Source organism: Littorina saxatilis, linkage group LG1 (assembly GCF_037325665.1).
Source record: "Littorina saxatilis isolate snail1 linkage group LG1, US_GU_Lsax_2.0, whole genome shotgun sequence".
Taxonomy (NCBI): domain Eukaryota; kingdom Metazoa; phylum Mollusca; class Gastropoda; order Littorinimorpha; family Littorinidae; genus Littorina; species Littorina saxatilis.
Window position 1 is genome coordinate 22,992,327 of NC_090245.1, and position 19,755 is coordinate 23,012,081.

A 19,755-nucleotide genomic window follows, 5' to 3' on the forward strand; every position below is an offset into this window, starting at 1 on the left:
TAACTTTGTGGTAATGACCATTAACTTTCACATGCATTACTAAAAGGAACATACTTTTTTCTTGCATAGCAATAATGTACTTGCATACATGGCACTGAATCATGATTTTAACCATTATTGATTTAGCCCATATTCCTGGCAAGAGCTTGGATGTGTGTGTGATCCAAAAAGGGATTCACATGTTGGAAGCTTGTGCTTTCTCTCTTGTATTTAAATCATGTTATTGCCTTGCTCTTGGAACACTTTAGCTTGTGTATGTGTGAGACAGAAGGAAACGGGAATGTGTGTGTGTCTGTCTTTCTGTTTCTGTGTGTGTGCAACTTTTTAAAGTATGCTATCTTTGGTTTTCAGGCTTCTTCCATACTGGACCACCAGATTTGCAAACATGATCAATGGATCAGGTGTGTTACTTGTAAATAAATGAAATACTTCATGTGGGATCATAAAACTTGTTTAAAAACATTGTAACACAAATGTTACTATTTGCCTTTGTACTCAGTAAAGTATATGTTTACAAAAAAAGTTGAAAGTGCATTCTTCTTTAAAGAATTGTTGAAGCTTTTTTATCGCAACTTTTTTTGGGGATGATGCAAGTGTTTCTGAAAGGCAAGACATGCTTGCGGCTAGCACAGTAGCAGCTTCACAGAGCTAGGAAGTGAGAGTGTATTTGAAATGGTTTAATGGCTCGCTACGCAAGAATTAAACACCATTAGTTAATACCAAAAAGGTTGTCTGCACTGGTTGGTAAACAGCCAATCGGATTGGCAGCTGCATGGTCATTATTTTTTGCTCGCCTTCAATTGTCAAATCCTCACATTCCACGCGGACTTTGCAATGTAGCAGAACCACATGCTTTGCTATGATGTGAAGTTTGGGAGAGCGTAGAATACCGATAGGATCTATTAAATCTCATCGCCTACCCTGCGCTGTGCCTTGACTGTTCTCCTAGTCTACACCACTTTGTACCAGTAGAGAGATTAAGAAGCGCTACCACATTCGTATGGTTGGCATTTTCGGTTGTAAAACGTCACACCCTTTTGAGTACTCCTGACTTCCGATCTCTTCGCCAAGAAAAACGAAATTCGTAGAATTGGTCATTCTGATGAACGGGATTTCGGTCGTGTTTTATATTTGTATAGTCATAAAATATGCATGCCTACTTTGTGTAATCAATGTATGCTCTGACATCTTTAGGCGCGATTTATCATAGAAATGTTTTTTTAAATCAAGTTTAAAAGCCGTAAAGCAGGCTTAAATTGGGTAAGTAAGTGGCTGAGCAGATGAAAGAAATTTCAAGATGGCGACCCAAACATCAGGCCGACTCAACTTTTCAGTCGGCTGGTCAAGCCGTCTACAGGAAAAAAATGCATGAAGCAGTTAAAGTTGATGATGTGTTGAGCAGTGGCCTGAGTGTCTGATGCATTTCAGCAGAAGTGAAACAGCTGGTGTTATCTGATCGACACTTCTGAACCAGCAAAACAAAATTCTTCTGTCCTCTTAACCGCTGTACTAGCGACACGCGTGTGTTCCTCCGCCGAGTGTCTTGCGCAACCACGAAAATGTCAACCATACGAATGTGGTAGCGCTTCGTAATCTCTCTAATAGCTGACTTAACTGCTGCATGAGATCACAGGCGGCAAACGATACCACTGGGTATTAGACGGTAGGGTTGTATTGTTTAATCCCACCTGGCGGCTGAATCTAGGTTATGTTACAGTTAATGTCTGTGACTGTAACTCTCTGTTTTTTTTAATAATGTTGAGATGCTAATTAAGAGATGGTTATGGCATGAAAAGTATTCTGTGGATGTTTGTTATCATTTTCAAATCTTTGATTTCAGATGGCACAATCTCTCCTCCCTTTGAGCAAGGTGCCAAACAGCTACCCATGTTTTCATCGGATATATGCAGGTTTGTACAGTTGGATGGTGGTTTTAAACGTAGAGAATATTTATGTATTATTCCTTTTTTATTGTGTATTATCAATAGTGCTACTTTTAGATGTATTCTTCTTCTTGCAAAGGCGGCAATCGCATTTGTTTACCTTCAGAAAAAACAGCAGCAACCATGCTAGTAATGTATTGTTGCTTTATGCCATCACCTTCATTCTCTTTATTTCTTTCTTTTTCTTACTCTCTTTTTTTCCTTTGTTCTTTCTTGCTGTTTATGCGTGCTGTTTGTGCGTTTTAGTGTTGGCAGTGCCAGAAGAGTTTCTCACTGTTTTTCTGTGTGTGTGGGTGGGACCTAGACCTGTCTTGCATTGTACATATTGTTGTGTTCAAGTGCTGTTATAATCATAGCATTTTATTGGTCTATATTCTGTGGTGTTTAACAGATCCGTCCATGGTAACTACCAAAAGGATGTGAAAACCCTGCATAGCATTTCCTTGCGGCGCTATGTGGGTACCGCAGACGAGCTTGCAAACGCTGCCACCAATCCAGACAACATAGGATTCTGCACCCCACAGACAAAATGCCTGCCTACGGGTCTGCTCAACATCAGCAACTGTCAGATATGTATGTTGCTTTGTGGATACAGAGGAACCCCTCTTAAGACCCCCCCAATTTAAGATTCCCTCCCTTTTAAGACCCTGTTTTCTGGCTTTCTGTTCATAACCTCTGTAAATTTACCCCCATTTTAAGACTCCCTCCGTTTTATTAAGACCTGAATTTCTCATTTTTTTGAAGATCTTAAAATATGAAAATAATGAAAGCGTATATAGTACAAACACAAAATTGTTCTGTGCTCTCTATGCTTAACAATATTATCTATGAATCACAGCACAATATTTCAACACAACAACACCTAAATCAAATCATGAAAAGAATCACAATAAATGTAACAACAGCACAACATCTAATTTACAGCAAACATCGAGGTTCACAGTAACACGGGAAACATTAAATACACTTGAAGCCTTTGACATATATAAGCTACTCACAAAAAGTTAAGGATCACTTGCACACAAATTCATAACTTTCCAAATAAGAAAGCCAATGCGTTGGTATTTGGCAAACGTTTAATTCAATGCTTTAGTGATAACGATACAACATTTCCTTCAATTTCGAGCAATCGTTTGGTCTGTACATTTTATCAAAGTGTGTAAGTATCGAAATTTGATTTCACATAGTCATTGAAATCACAAGACATGGCATTCAGATGCTCCCAAAAGTTCAGTAATGCGTGTAACCGCCCTGGCTGTTCTGACATTCGACGCAGCGAGTCCTCATAGAGTTGACCAGGGTGGTGAAGATCATCTGTGGAAGCGCCTGCCACTCAGCCTGCAGCATCTGGTAGAGGTGCTGGACATCCCTGGGAGGGGGGTGGTTGCTCCTCACTTTGCGATCCAACTCATCCCAGAGGTTCTCAATCGGGTTGAGATCGGGACTGCATGCTGGCCACTCCATTCTGTTGACTCCAGACTGCTGCAGGAAGTCGTTGACCACCCTTGCCCTGTGGGGGCGAGCGTTGTCATCCTGGTAGACAGCCTGCGGTCCCATCTGCTGCAGTGTAGGCACAGCCAGCGGTCGAAGGATCTCATCCCGGTATCGGAGGCCAGTCAGGTTACCCTGTACATGAAACAAGGGTGTTCTGTGGTGAAGGCTGAAGGCCCCCCAGACCATTACAGAACCTCCACCAAAGGCCACCTTTTCTTGGACAGTGGCGTCAATGTAGCGTTTCCCTTGGTGCCTCCAGACCCTCAGTCGGTCGTCGTTGTGGTTCAGGGTGAAGCGTAATTCATCATTGAACAGGACCTGGGACCATTGCTGACGTGTCCACCTCACGTGACGTCTGCAGAAGGCGCGGCGTGCTGCCCTATGGGCTGGAGTTAAACGTGGCCGTACAGCTGGGCGACGAGAACGGAGGTTAAACCCATGAAGGTGATTCCGTGTGGTCTGCTGGCTGATGTTGGTGTTAGTAGCCACCCTCAGCTGCCTTCGAATAATGTTGGAAGAGGCTGTTCTTGTTTGCAAGGCTAGTCGTTCAGTGAGACGATCTTCACGTGGAGTTGTCTTCTTTGGTCGCCCAGGTCTGCGTCTTTCCTGGACCCTCCCAGTGGCAGTGAAACGTTGAATCAGTCTGACAATGACCGAGATGGACACGTGAAGTCGCCTGGCCACTTCTCGCTTGGGGACACCATCTTGGAACCATGCAACAGCTCGTCCCCTCTCAAACTCGTTCAATTTTCGTCGTGGAGGTATTGTCAGATAATGCCTAAATCTGGTGGTATGTCTTCTCAAAAAACCAAGCAAGTGACAGCATCTCACACATAAACAGCAGTGCTTGCACGTGCATAATGGTTTTTCCATGTGGCTTGTGCAATGTGGTCGGGCTGAACGGTCCAAAACAAGGTCCTTTTTCGCAAGTTTCCGCTTTTTCTTTTGCTACCAAGCTCAGTAGTAGAGAATCCCGTGCAATTTTTCCCACTAACACAACATCGCCCACTTACAGCTGAATAAGAATTCATAACAATTTGGTTTGACTGAGAAATAAATAACAGTGGCGAACTGATTTTATTGAGCACCTGTTTTCTCATAGTGATCCTTAACTTTTTGTGAGTAGTGTAGATCAGGAAAGGTGTAATGTGGATGATTAGAATTACCTCTCCCCATCAGTGTGCTTATTTGTGTGCAGTTGACGACTTTCACATCCCAGTTGTCGTCTCGTTTCCTCACTTCTACATGGCTGATCCAAGTATCATCCAGAGCATTGGGGGCATGAAGCCAGTGGCAGAAGAACACGAGACTGCTGTTGACGTAGAACCAGTAAGTGGTTAACGGACCTGAATACCTGCAGCAAATGTATTACAAACACGGACACCTGTCTTATTTGAAGTGTGAATTGTGTATATCACAGAACAGAAAGAATTGTCTAATGTAGAAAATTAAGTGTACGTAGAAGCAGTAGTATATTTAAAACATATGAATGCCCTTGTGACAAAAGCAAGGGTTTCTTATCTAGGGATTTCGATGAGGAGAATCAAAAATCACCCTTCTATTTTAATGCACTTGATGGGTTTAACCTTTTCAAATGCTGCTTCCACTTAATTATTTTTGATTTTTTTGCAGTGGACAGGGCTTATTCTGCAGGCTTTCAAACGTCTTCAGATCAACATGTACCTCACTAAAGTGGATGGTGTAAGGTAAGCACTCTGCTGTGAAATGTGTTTGTGAATCTGGTCTGCAAACACTGCTGTTGTAAAGCACAAGAAGATACTTGTGAAATGCAGTTCCAGTTCTTGTTCAACCAATTTGCAATGATTGTACATTATATTACTGTGCTATGAACCAATTAATTATGTGTCAGATCATCGTGTCTTGAAAATGTTACATACCTGCATGCCATGCTGATTTGAAACTGTCCTTTTGTTTCAGTCTGACTGAAAATATACGATCAATGTATCTGCCAGTTTTCTGGTTGAATGAGGTGAGTTTGGCCAGCTTCATATTCTGTTTTATGAAATAGATTCACCTGTTTTTACCCTGTTGTACAGCACGGAAAGACCGCACGCACATGCATGCACGCACACGCATGCATGCACACACACACAGGCACACACACACACACCTACAAAGTCTTCAGAAGCGGTATAAAGTGATTAAGCTTGTGCTGAGAAGCACATATAATACCCACAGAGATTGAATCAGTGATATGAATGTGTTGCAGAGCGCAGTAGTGGATGACAAGCATGCCAAGATGCTGCAGAGACAGCTGTTTGCTCCCATGGAGATCACGTCGGTCCTGGAGAAGGTCCTCATGATCATTGGTGGTGCTCTCATCTTGCTGGTGATGGCCATCACATGGTGCAGATGCAAAAAATCTGACCACATGGTGAGTGTTGTACAGTGGAACCCCCCTTTTAAGACACCCCCCCAGTTTAAGACTCCTTCCTTTTTAAGACCCTGTTTTCACATTATTTTCTGTTCATAACCTCTGTAAATTTACCCCCAGTTTAAGACTCCCTCCTTTTTAAGACCTGCTTTTCTTAGACTTTTGGAAGGCCGTAAAATAAGAATAAGAATAAGAATACTTTATTATCTCATAGAGAAATTCAGGCGTGGTACATAACAATAATACAAACAGGACATTGTTTTTACATAAGACATATACATGTAGCACTATATAACTACATGTATATAACAGGGCAGGTTATAAACACACCTCCCACATACAGTGGTACTCCCGACGAACGACCCCCCCATCAGAGACCCTCTCCCTTCTCAGACCTCATTCTTGCTGACGGATTAGTTTTGCTATATAAATCACCCCCCATGGCCGACTCCCCCCAGAACCCGATTTGCGACCGACTAGTTGTTACAATTTGCGACCTTGTAACGACATTTTCAAATCAAAACCTAACAAAAAATCGTAACGTTTTGCTTGAATCTCTGAAAAAAGATCGCAAAAATCACTCGGCCGGAAATATAACAGACGACGCGTTTAGGTCTCGATTGCGCATGTCCGGCGTTCACAATTTTACGATCCCAACATGCCCTTTTCTTTGTCCACTTCCTTTCGAAAAATCAACAAACACACGCGCGAGCATCAACGATCTTCTTCTTCGACCATGGCTTCGAACTCTCCTTCAACTTCAAACGCTCAATCGCGCGGAAAGAAGAGGAAAATTTTGACTCTGGAACAGAGGATGGAAGTGGTGAAACGGAGCCGTAAGGGCGAAACGGCAATTTCGATCGCGCGGTCGTTTGAGGTAGGAAAAACTCAGATTCAATCGATCGTCAGCGACCAAGAAAACGTGGTCAATCGATGGGAGACCGGCGAAAATTGTGACCGCAAATACTCCAAGGCAAGGAAATGTATTTATGGTGACCTCAACGAACGCGTTTGGAGTTGGTTTTGTGATGATGGCTGATGTCTTGCTCAATTTTGACAGTCAAATTAAGAAAGACCACTTGAAGAGAAAGTCTCAAGCTTCTCAGACTTCCATGAAATCTTTCTTCAAACCAGTGTAAAATGTGACAGGTGTATAGTCCTCTTCCAAATACTGACACCCATATGAACATAAACTCTTTTGACTCCCAAATATTTTTTTTAAATATATATGTAGAGGATACAATTAAAGTAAAAAAAAAAAATAGAAAAAATACATACCTCTTGCTTTTTATTGAATTAGATTATCAAATTAATTCACCAAACCACAACTGTAATTATGCCACAACTTCGACGGACCCTGAAGGTATTTCTAATTTCTCTCTTTCTCTCTGTCACTGATTTTTTCTCTCTCACTGTCTTTTTCTGACCTGACCTCACCCCCCATGTAAGACCCCCCCCTTTTAAGACCTAAATTTGTCAGATTTTGGGAGGTCTTACATGGGGAGTACCACTGTACCTTTCTGGCCATTCCTTGCATTGTGCTTACGCATTCAGTCATGAACACATCCATGTCTCACTTACACATCGCACACATGGACATTCTTATACGCTCAACTTACCCATTCACACACGGACATTCGACCACGCTCCACTTACACATTCTTATACGCTCCACTTACACATTCACACATGGGCATTCTTATATGCTCCACTTACACATTCCCTCATGGACATTCGACTACGCCCACTTACACATTCTCACATGGACATCTTTAAAGCACTGCGCTTACATATTCTCGCACACCTACGCGTATAACGGACTATGGCTAAACATCATAAAAAAAATGAAAAAAAAAAAAAAATGGAAGTTCCACTGTATTTGTTCAGTGAGTTCTTGGCTGTTGCTTGATAGTTAAACTCTTGCCTGCTTTTCTCCGAATGGTTCAGGAAAGGGTTTATTGTATTTGAAGTTTTGGATTGCAGGGTTGTATTATTGTTCTCAGTCCCAGCAGTGTGTTGTGTTCAAGTAATTGTTCGCTGTTATAGTGCTTGGTAATTCAATCAAATAAAATTATCTTTATTTTCTCACATGGAGAAATGGCATTTCTTGCTTTCTTTTACCTGAATATGGTTGAGGAAAATGTTTAATACTGAGTTTGTGGACTGTGGGACAATACTTTTTTGTTTTACTCAATCCCTACAAGTGAGCCTTACAGTTTGTTGGGCCTTATATTCTGTTGGGTTACTGTTACTGAATCGGTTTTCCATGCCCATTTATCCTCTCTGCACCTCCCATGTCACGTTACTTCTCTTACAAGGGGTGGGGGGTGGTGGTCAGTGGAATCCAAGATTGTACCCAGTAGTGCCGCTAAAACAGATCTTCTTCTTCTGCGTTCGTGGGCTGAAACTCCCACGTACACTCGTGTTTTTTGCACGAGTGGAATTTTACGGGTACGACCGTTTTTTACCCCGCCATTTAGGCAGCCTTACGCCGTTTTTGGAGGAAGCATGCTGGGTATTTTTGTGTTTCTATAACCCAAGGAACTCTGACATGGATTACAGGATCTTTTTCGTGCGCACTTGGTCTTGTGCTTGCGTGTACACACGGGGGTGTTCGGACACCGAGGAGAGTCTGCACACAAAGTTGACTCTGAGAAATAAATCTCTCGCCGAACGTGGGGACGAACTCACGCTGACAGCGGCCAACTGGATACAAATCCAGCGCGCTACCAACTGAGCTACATCCCCGCCCGCTAAAACAGATAATAATGGTTGTACATGCAATCCACATGCCTCCCTTTTGCTTGGCAAATTCTGGTCAAGCCATCATGCCGATTTTTTTTCTCCTCAGACTCTTCCTCCCGGCCCGGTTCCGACCGTAGCTAACCACGGCATGCGACGCAGACCTATGAACACAATGAGGGACAGGGAGAGACAGCCGCTTTTGACGAACAAACATATTCAGCCATCCAACTCAGATCATCCCAATGCTCCTGCAGACAACGGCCATGCAACGCTGGCAAACCAGGATTCAACGGACCCTACCTATCACTCACCCATTGAAGCATGAATGCCTGATTTGGAATTTTTTCTTCATCAACACTACAATTTAATTTGTTAGAATCGATGTTTGGAGAATAGGAACAAGAGACTGCAGGTGAAAAGAACAAGAACAAGATAACAATGTAAATGTACTCACCAGAAACACAAACAAGAGGCGAAGCCATCAAGGCTCACGTAAGAAATCGACAAACAGTAACACAAACTCAATCACTCCGTCACACACACACACACACACACACACACACACACACACACACACACACACACACACACACACACACACACACACACACACACACACACACACACACACACACACACACACACACACACAGAGAAAGAGCATAGGTGAAACTGTGCAAGAAAGCGAGACACTAGATCTAGATCTGTCTGTCTGCATGTAGCCTACTTACAGGGACACGACTGCCAACAGAGTCTCGGCCCGCTCAAAATAATAATGACCGAGACTTTCAGTACTTCCTTCGCGTGACGTCTAACCCTCTTACGTCATAATGTGACGTCAATGTAATGTGACGTCTTCAAATGTTAGAGTTTCTACCACAGACATACACACGCACAAACACACGCACGCACAGACAGACAAAGTTACGATCGCATAGGCTACACTTACGTGAGCCAAAAACAGTGTTTTTGGTGAGTACATTTTCATTGTTATCTTGTGGATGTTTGGAGAGTTATTACTAGCGTTGGTGTAAATGAATCATTATGAGTTGAATTCCAAGATTCAGCAGACTCTATACATATAATGCACTCATTCATACGTGAATGCCAGATTTTCTTCTTTTTCTTTGTGTTCAGCAACGATTATTGTTGATTTGTTAGAAATGAACAATTGGAGAGTTATTTCTAGTGTTGTAAATTAATCATGTTTAGCTTAATTTCAGTTTTGAAGAAAGGAGTATTTTATCAAGGAAGACAGAACTACATCAACACTGGTGGTTAGCACACTTGTATGTTATCGAAATTGTTCAAGCAAAAGTGTGATGGTATTATCTGCTTTCTGACAGTATTTGAACTTTTTGCAGATGCATGTACACATGACTCGCATGGTTATTACTGAAATGAATGCTCAAATGTGATGTACATATGCTAAAAATATTGACATCTAATTTATTAGTGTCTGTATGTTCGCAGTGTTTTTGTTTGATATTTATTTTTTCTCAACATGAAGTGTCATTTTCCGAGTGTAAGCAACTGAGTTTACCATAATACATGTTGACAGTGTGAGTGTGTGTGTGTGTGTGTGTGTGTGTGTATAGGCATACATTTTTTTTTTTTACCAGCGGGCTTAAAGAACTGGGCATTTGCCTGCTAGCTTTTTAACTTGTTACCAGATATCAATGTTTTTGTGTTGACTGGTTGCTGTGTTGTGTATGGCAATGTAGTTAAATGAGCATTTGGTGGTAAATTTGAATAAAATGAAATGCTCAAGTATTGTTATTCAGATTTTACCAAGTTTTGTGAATATTTGATATTAAAATGTAAACATACATGTTTTATGCAATATGATATTTTACTGTACATGTACAACAATTTCAGGTCTGTTTTGAGCAAATTTACAAACCGATTTACATGACAATTTGTGTCTGTTCATTTTCAAGTCTGTGATGTGCCTTCTATTCTTTTTTTCTAGTTCAAAGCATTGTCTTCCAACATATGTATTTTGTAAATCATTTATGGATGGTTTTATTGAAAGGCAGTGGACAAAATCAGAGCTACATTCCTTTTCAGTCAGTTTGCTTCAGTGACAGGGAAGTACGGACATACCGGTAGGTTTGCTTCTTCTTCTTCTTCGTTCATGGGCTTAGACTCCCACGTTCACTCATGTTTTTAGCACGAGTGGATTTTTAAGTGTATGACCGTTTTTACCCCGCCCTTTAGGCAGCCATACGCCGCTTTCGGAGGAAGCATGCTGGGTATTTTCGTGTTTCAATAACCCACCGAACTCTGACATGGATTACAGGATCTTTTCCGTGCGCACTTGGTCTTGTGCTTGCGTGTGCACACGAAGGGAGTTAAGTCACTAGCAGGTGACTGCACATACATTGACCTGGGAGATCGGAAAAATCTCCACTCCTTAACCCACCAGGCTGCAGCGACCGGGATTCGAACTCACGACCTCCCGATTAGGAGGCCGACGTCTTACCACCACGCCACTGCGCCCGTCGGTTTGCTTGATTTAGGACTTTTATTATCATGAAACTATATTAACTATTTCAAGCCGCAGGTTTAAAGTAGTGTGAGGAGATGGATGATTCCCAAAGTACTTATCTTATCTCATGAACTATTGTAAGACTGATCATGAGAATGAAGTGTGAATATGTTCTGTGTGGCACTTTCAGGAAACGGGCATGTCAAGTTGGTTTATACATTGTCCAACACTGGGAATCATATTTACTGATATATTCATAGGTATTTGTTTTTGTTTTTGTATGAATCTGTCGGGTGTAATTGTTCGGAAAGTAAATCAGGTTTTGATGGGTTGTTCGGGTTGTTATGTTTTTAAAAGTCTTTTGTGTGAAAAAGACATTTAAAAAAAGCTGTTTGTGAGCAGTGAAGGACTGTCTGTGTGTCTGTTTGTGATTGTAATAAGAATGTGTGTGTGTTTTGTGGTTGGAATGTGAAAGCGTGTGTGTTTGTGGTCCGAACTTAGTTTCTTTTATTCTATGTATGGTTGATGAATTACACAAATTTTATTTACCTGAAATACTAGTTTCCCAGAAATCATTTTGCTATTATGCTGACATGACTTTCTTTGTGTAGTTGATTGTGACCTTTGTAGCCTTGTTATTCTTTCATGAACTAAGATTACAATTTTTCTGAATTTCAGGATATCATATATGGCTTTTTTCCCAATCCAAAAACTTAGATATGACATTTTTGTGTTGAAAGGAAATGTTACTTTTGTTTGCATGCAGTTTTGTCTCAATCCACACAAAAAAAGAATTGTGTCATTTAGGTTCAGCCCCAGCCAAGGCTATTCATCAATCTGTATAAGACCTCAAACAAAAAACCCCGCGGGTTAGGGGGAGTCCCATATTGGTTGGGACGATAAAGAATTTACCCGATGCTCCCCAGCATGTCGTAAGAGGCGACTAATGGATTCTGTTTCTCCTTTTACCCTTGTTAAGTGTTTCTTGTATAGAATATAGTCAATTTTTGTAAAGATTTTAGTCAAGCAGTATGTAAGAAATGTTAAGTCCTTTGTACTGGAAACTTGCATTCTCCCAGGAAGGTTATACATTGTACTACATTGCAAGCCCCTGGAGCAAGTTTTTGATTAGTGCTTTTGTGAACAAGAAACAATTGACAAGTGGCTCTATCCCATCTCCCCCCTTTCCTCGTCGCGATATAACCTTGAACGGTTGAAAACGACGTTAAACACCAAATAAAGAAAGAAAGTGTGCTGATACAGCTGAACCTCTGTAACAAAATACAGCTGAACCTCTGTAACAAAATACAGCTGAACCTCTGTAACAAAATACAGCTGAACCTCTGTAACAAAATACAGCTGAACCTCTGTAACAAAATATAGCTGAACCTCTGTAACAAAATACAGTGGAACCCCTCTTTCAATACCCCCCAATTTAAGACTTCCTCCTTTTTAAGACCCGATTTTCTCCGATTTTAAATGGTGGTTACCCCCCTTGGGTTAGGGGGAGTCCCATATTGGTTGGGACGAGAAAGAATTTACCCGATGCTACCCAGCATGTCGTAAGAGGCGACTAACGGTTCTGTTTCTCCTTTTACCCTTGTTAAGTGTTTCTTGTATAGAATATAGTCAATGTTTGTAAAGATTTTAGTCAAGCAGTATGTAAGAAATGTTAAGTCCTTTGTACTGGAAACTTGCATTCTCCCAGTAAGGTCATATATTGTACTACGTTGCAAGCCCCTGGAGCAATTTTTTGAGTCACTTGAGAAAAAGTGACTCTATGTAATCGGTCAGTGTTAGTCTGTCCGGCCGGCCGTCCGGCCGGCCGTCCGGCCGGCCGTAGACACCACCTTAACGTTGGACTTTTCTCGGAAACTATCAAAGCGATCCGGCTCATATTTTGTTTAGTCGTGACCTCCAATGACCTCTACACTTTAACGATGGTTTCGTTGACCTTTGATCTTTTTCAAGGTCACAGGTCAGCGTCAAAGGAAAAATTAGACATTTTATATCTTTGACAAAGTTCATCGGATGTGATTGAAACTTTGTAGGATTATTCTTTACATCAAAGTATTTACATCTGTAGCCTTTTACGAACGTTATCAGAAAAACAAGGGAGATAACTAGCCTTTTCTGTTCGGCAACACACAACTTAACGTTGGGCTTTTCTCGGAAACTATAAAAGTGACCGGGCTCAAATTTTATGTGAACGTGACTCCCAGTGACCTCTACACTTTGACGTCTGCTTTGGTGACCTTTGACCTTTTTCAAGGTCACAGGTATGTCTTGAAGGAAAAAAATTGAAATATCATATCTCTGAAACTATTCATCGGATTTGATTCAAACTTTATAGGATTATTCTTTACATCAAATTATTTACATCTGTATTGTGTTGTGAATAGCAATTTCTTCCTGTCCATCTGATGCCTCATATAATATTCAGAACTGCGAAAGTGACTCGATCGAGCGTTTGCTCTTCTTGTTTATTAGTGCTTTTGTGAACAAGAAACAATTAACAAGTGGCTCTATCCCATCTCCCCCCTTTCCCCTATCCCATCTCCCCCCTTTCCCCGTCGCGATATAACCTTGAATGGTTGAAAATGACGTTAAACACCAAATAAAGAAAGAAAGAAAGAAAATGGTGGTTTTCACTGTACCACCAGGGCGGGGATGTAGCTCAGTCGGTAGCACGCTGGATTTGTATCCAGTTGGCCGCTGTCAGCGTCAGTTCGTCCCCACGTTCGGCGAGAGATTTATTTCTCAGAGTCAACTTTGTGTGCAGACTCTCCTCGGTGTCCGAACACCCCCGTGTGTACACGCAAGCACAAGACCAAGTGCGCACGAAAAAATCCTGTAATCCATGTCAGAGTTCGGTGGGTTATAGAAACACGAAAATACCCAGCATGCTTCCTCCGAAAGCGGCGTATGGCTGCCTAAATGGCGGGGTAAAAACGGTCATACACGTAAAAGCCGTGGGAGTTTCAGCCCATGAACGAACAAACAAACAAACTGTACCACCCAAAAGTGGTCATTACAGACATGTAGTCGCTATGGAAAGGTGAATTATATAGAGAGAAAAAACCTTGTTTGGGATCCTTTGGGGTGTTCTTAAACCGCAAGTGGTCATTTTCAAGAGGTCGTCACCAGGGCAGGTTAGACAGAACTCTCTTTTCTGATATTTTGTTAAGCTTATTTTGAAATTTGTCATGTGATTTTATACTTCTGGTCAGGTCTTGTTTTGTATGGTAGTATATTTTACATTATAATACTTTCACTGAAAGCATTGTCATTCACACTCTGGCACCTATTATTTTGTGTGGATTTCACACGCCGCATGGTATCACCAGGTGTGTACAGTTTTGTTTAACAGCAGGATTCTTCTTTTCATTTGTGTGCGTTGGGAATGCTTCTATTTTGCGCTTTCAACTTTTTTTTATGATGCTACTGGTGATGGCTCTTCCATGTTCTGATTATATTTTGATAAAATGTGTTTAAAGCAAAATTGAGAAAACACATTGTTCATTGTGGTAGCAGACCTCACTCGTACTTAAAGCATTCTTTTTGTGAAAGATGCCTTTTTACTTCACTCTTACAATGAATAATAATGTACATGTATTTACTTTTGTTTTGTTTTACACTGTTAGAAACTCACTTTATGTTTAAGGCCCTGTATCTTTCAGTAATGACTTTTATGAATGCTTGTTAACATTGCAGAATGATCTAAAGTTCATGCTAAAGGTACCTTCCTTCTGGTGGAAACGACCCAGTGCACCACCACAAATCAGTCCAGACTTTTACTTGGGTGGGATTGAAAAATGTCATGTACAGTGGAACCCCCCTTTTAAGACCTCCACAAATCTGAGAAAACCGCGTCATAAAAAGGAGGGAGTCTTAAACTTACTTACTGCCTTTCACGCCTGGTGGCGTGTAGGGCAGCGAAGGGAGTCTTAAAATGGGGGTCATTTTACAGTGGCTATGAACAGAAAGTCTGAGAAAACAAGGTCTTTAAAAAAGGAGGGAGTCTTAAAATGGAGGTCATTTTACAGAGGCTATGAACAAAAAGTCTGAGAAAACAAGGTCTTTAAAAAGGAGGGAGTTTTAAATTGGGGGGTCTTAAAAGTTTGTTTTTTTACTGTATCCTGAAGAATTTTAAGGGGGCCCCAAGACGCTAAAAGATTTGTATAATTGACAATAAAAAAAATGTCACCACAGACAATACGAATCCGGATTTCCGGCATATACCGGAAGAGTCCCACCCATGCTTTTACTTGAGGAAAGGACCGGCACGGTTGGCCTAGTGGTAAGGCGTCCGCCCCGTGATCGGGAGGTCGTGGGTTCGAACCCCGGCTGGATCATACCTAAGACTTTAAGATTCGCAATCTAGTGGCTGCTCCGCCTGGCGTCTGGCATTATGGGGTTAGTGCTAGGACTGGTTGGTCCGGTGTCAGAATAATGTGACTGGGTGAGACATGAAGCCTGTGCTGCGACTTCTGTCTTGCACGTTATATGTCAAAGCAGCACCGCCCTGATATGGCCCTTCATGGTCAGCTGGGCGTTAAGCAAACAAACTTGAGGAAAGGGCATCATTTCACTTGCACACAATCCAAAACTCAACAGTCTGGCTGCTTCCTGTGGAGAATCCGGACTTTTTGTGTGTGTGCTGAATTTATTTAGCAAATTGACATGGGTGTAAGTTACGCGATAAATTAAGCACACTCAAAAATCCCACTCTGAACAAAAAGCAGCCAGACTAAAGCCTTTTGGTATGTGACCAAACGGATAGATACTATCCTAACTTAAAGCCAGGATAGATCTATGGTGATACATTTACAATGTGAAAGACATGAGAAGGAAGGTTCCTTTACAATTCTGAAAAATAGATAGTGTTTTTGCATAGAATTCTATGAGGGGTCGGATTTTGTATTTACATCACACCCTTGTAGAGATTGCAAAAACATGTGACATGCTCTTTTAAACTTACAATAAAGAGAAACCACACCCTTGTAAATATTGCAAAAACATGTGACACGCTCTTTTAAACTTGCAATAAAGAGAAAAACACGTAGAGTTCTCACGTGAAAGATTTTTGAGAGGAAGAGTGGCTTTGTAAAATTTGTATTGCATCTGTACCGTTTCTTACACGCGCATCTTTCTCGCCCGATAGCATCAAGCTGACACACAATCAAACAGTAACGTTTATTACTGGAATGTTTCATTTTTAATCAAAATCAATGAAACTACTCTCACACCTTGCATTACAAACCTAAGACGAAACAGGCACTTGCAGCCATATTGTATCAAAGAGGCACACATGGTATGTCTTGGTCCTTTTTTTCTTTCTACTACCTTTGAAAATGTACTAATCTGTAAATTCACACACATGCACATGAAACAGGAATCCATTTCCCAACCTTTTTGCATGTTTCTCTATCCAAAATGGATGCATGCAAGCACACGTACATTGTTCAACACTCATGCAACTTGTCTGTCAACATCTCTTCCTCTCTCTCTGTACACACACAGTGTCCTCCCACACACACAAGCACACACAGTGTCCCATACACACACACAGTGTCCCACACACAGATACTCTTTCACACACAACCCTGTCCCTTTCCCCACCCCCGGTCAGACTGTCTTTTTGTTGTCAGGGCCCATGCTCAGGCCTGCCTCTGCCTTGTCCCTGCTGCCATGGTGCACAAGCAGCAGACCGGTCACTATCAGGGAGGACCCACACCACCACAGCACTGGCAGTTTCTCCTCGAACAGCACCCAGCTTACACAAGCCTGCACACAGAAAATAAATGTCTAGTGTACAGCAACGGATTGCTTAGCTACACCTCCTCTGTCTCGGCCCCACCTCCACGTTATTGGCTGTAAAGATGGAAATACATGTAATAAAGAGAATAAAACGTCATTATATTGCGCTTTATTCCCCCCTCTGCTTCTTTACCTCTGTAAACTTGTAGGGGTAGTTATTTTTCGATAATGACCCAGCAACCAAACAAATAACGACCCAGCAACAGCCTGAATCCTCGATAGTGCAATGGGTTGAGAAGTTGTACTGTTTCGGTACTACTTTTTGCGACTGAAAAGTTCCGAACGCTCTAACGTACGAAGTATACATCTCTGGAGCAAACAATACAAACATACCGCATTTAAATTAACAACTACAGGCCTGAACACATGAATCTTCATATAAAATCCATGAGTTCGGTTGTTTTCTGAATCTAGATTTGCCGTGCTCAAACGTTCATCACAAGCAATTTCCCGCAAGGCAAGTAACTCATACTTTGTCTAGCGACAAGAGTAGTTCCCCTTCTTTTCACTCAGTTTCTTCGACAACAGACTGCAATCCGACGGTCAGTTTTCAACAATATTTCATTTAATAAACAGATCACACGCAACCAAATGCACACATCTCATCAATTTAAACAGCATAAAGCGGTTTCATACACTATTTTCATACAGTTTTTAACGTTGGAACACGGGTGCAAAAGTTCGTCTGCTAGTCCCATTTGACGAAAGAACATTATCCTAACTTAGCGATACCAAAACATATACAGAACACACAATATCTGCCTTTGCCGCCACAGCAGAATAACAGCATATCTGTGTACTTGATTTTAGTCCAAAATAGGAAAACTGACAAGAAGTGTTAACAGAATGGAATGATTTGCACGGAACTATACAACCGCGCATTAATCGATCGCCTGCGCAGGTTGACTGGTTGAGTGAATAGGATTCGATCAAACTTTCGCAAAAAAACTCCTCTTTTCTTTGAATAACTGAAGAAAGGAGGAATAAAGAATAATGGTCTCAGTTCGCGGTCATGAAAAAGCTCGCTAAAGCTCGCATTTTTCATGATCCGCTAACTTCGACCATTATTTTTAATAATCACTGAGACTCGGCGTGTAACCTCTACATATTCACTGCCGGTAACTAGCAGTTTCAGGGCATTTAACAAGTATTGCGATAAAAACATTGGACAATAAAAAGTTCAACATTTTGCAAATAAAATTATATGAAGTCACATTAATGTTAGAAAGTTTGCTTACTGGCTGAAAGATATTACGTCCCATCTCTGAAAGATAAGACGTCATATTTCTCTCAGAAAGGTCCTACTGACAATTAATCCAGCATCACTTTCCTCCCTATACACCAAGCAATACTACTTCCGACTAGTCCTGTTTGTGTCCAAGTCATGTCTGTTTGTCCATCACTTTCTACACTTGTTTTTTTCTTATTTTTCTTTGTTTGCATTGTTTCTTTATTAGTCTCCCTTCTGATAACTTCTCTGACTATAAGTCCAAGAAACTCACTGTGAAAAAGAAGTTGGCAGCAGTATTGGTCACTGTGGCAACAATTGAGGAACAGAGCTGCAGAGACTTGGAGAAAAAGATCCACATGACAGCATTGCTCACAAATATACCTAGCACTCCAATGCCACGAATTGCCAGCAGGGTCTGAAAAAAAGAAGAAAAAATGTGACCTAACTGAAGACTTTTTCTTCATAAAAATCTACCACCCAGCATTGTGTCAGCAGGAACACTAAACATTAAAAAATTGTTATCGGATAACCACTGGAGACAATTGATGTTTTTAACAAAAAGAATCTTAAAAAAATGAGGCAAAGCGCTGTTTAGAGATCTATCTGATAAACAAAGGGAGGTAAGCGCTGTTTAGAGATCTATCTGATAAACAAAGGGAGGTAAGCGCTGTTTAGTGATCTATCTGATAAACAAAGGGAGGTAAGCGCTCTACGAAATGCATACGGCATGTGTAATAGAGTAAGTGGGAGTTATTCGGAACCATGCATTCTTTCCCCCCCTGAGAGAATAATTAACAAGTATTGACATGAACAAGGGATTTTTGACTTGAGGATGAAAGTCGCTTGTTCAAAAATGTCAATGTACGTTTACCTGAGAGAATAACATGTATACAAGCATTGAAATGAACAATTATACCGACTTTCGACTTGAGGATTAAAGTCGCTTGTTTATTTCAAAGCTTGGTATTCTCTCAGGTGCCAGGAGAACGGTTCCGAATAACTCTCACTCTATAAGACATGTCGAATGCATGTATAGTCATAGACCTATATAAATTATTTAGACCTAATATAGTATATTAGGTCTAAATATAGGTCCCTGCTCTATTACCCTCGTCAGGGACCTAATATATAGGTCTATGCCCTCGTTAAATAAAGAATTGTTCTTGTTCTTATTGCCAAAAAGCTATCTAGCTATTCTATTTGAACAGATCAGTTTGAGCCTTTCATGTAGACAGAAACTTACGAATACGATTAAGCGCTGATCAAACAGGAACCGATGGAGATCTGAACTGGCTGCTTTGGTTAAGGAGGACAACATATTTGCTACACTGTGCGCGCCGTCTTCACTGGCCGCCGTCTTGGCAAATATCGAAGCAAATGCAGCAGAGAACCCCGCCATCATGGCAAAGTATACTCCTTTTCCATTGCTCTTCTCTGAAGAATCCATTGTCACAATTCCTAACTCGGTCCAATGCAAACATTTGACAGTGTCTGCTTATAGTGACAGCCTTCTTGGTAACGTCAAGCTCCCTTTCTACAGCATCCTCGTTAGCAGACGACAGCAGCGGCCGCCATTTTGATACAAAACAGATCGGCACTTCACTTGTTGTACGTAAAATAAAATAATTTTTATAGC

At 41.2% G+C, this 19,755-nt stretch overlaps 2 protein-coding genes across 2 annotated transcripts in view; one reads left to right on the plus strand and one right to left on the minus strand.

Annotated features, from left to right (window-relative positions):
* LOC138964995 (lysosome membrane protein 2-like) overlaps positions 1 to 16,133 on the plus strand; it is a 34,420-nt gene extending 18,287 nt beyond the window's left edge. The window contains exons 7-14 of the mRNA XM_070337120.1: positions 352 to 401; positions 1,841 to 1,910; positions 2,335 to 2,516; positions 4,636 to 4,766; positions 5,070 to 5,143; positions 5,376 to 5,427; positions 5,668 to 5,832; positions 8,684 to 16,133. Of these exons, the coding sequence (XP_070193221.1) occupies positions 352 to 401; positions 1,841 to 1,910; positions 2,335 to 2,516; positions 4,636 to 4,766; positions 5,070 to 5,143; positions 5,376 to 5,427; positions 5,668 to 5,832; positions 8,684 to 8,902 (943 nt within the window). The 3' untranslated portion in view covers positions 8,903 to 16,133. The remainder of the gene's footprint in view (positions 1 to 351; positions 402 to 1,840; positions 1,911 to 2,334; positions 2,517 to 4,635; positions 4,767 to 5,069; positions 5,144 to 5,375; positions 5,428 to 5,667; positions 5,833 to 8,683) is intronic.
* Positions 16,134 to 16,245: 112 nt separating this feature from the next.
* Positions 16,246 to 19,711, minus strand: LOC138965063 (uncharacterized). The gene is made up of 3 exons (XM_070337187.1): positions 19,363 to 19,711; positions 18,391 to 18,534; positions 16,246 to 16,855 (listed from the first exon to the last, which is right to left on the minus strand). The coding sequence occupies exons 1-3, from the start codon at positions 19,564 to 19,566 to the stop codon at positions 16,697 to 16,699; spliced, it is 507 nt and encodes a 168-aa protein (XP_070193288.1). The 5' UTR covers positions 19,567 to 19,711; the 3' UTR covers positions 16,246 to 16,696.
* Between the last annotated feature and the right edge of the window lie 44 nt (positions 19,712 to 19,755).

Coding starts and splice junctions, on each gene's coding strand:
- LOC138965063 (XM_070337187.1), bottom strand. CDS start 19,566: ATGGATTCTTCAGAGAAGAGCAATGGAAAAGGAGTATACTTTGCCATG. Junction 18,535..19,362: donor ATCAGCGCTTAATCGTATTC/GTAAGTTTCTGT, acceptor TCTTTTTTTCAG/ACCCTGCTGGCAATTCGTGG. Junction 16,856..18,390: donor CTGCCAACTTCTTTTTCACA/GTGAGTTTCTTG, acceptor TTCTGTGTGCAG/GCTTGTGTAAGCTGGGTGCT.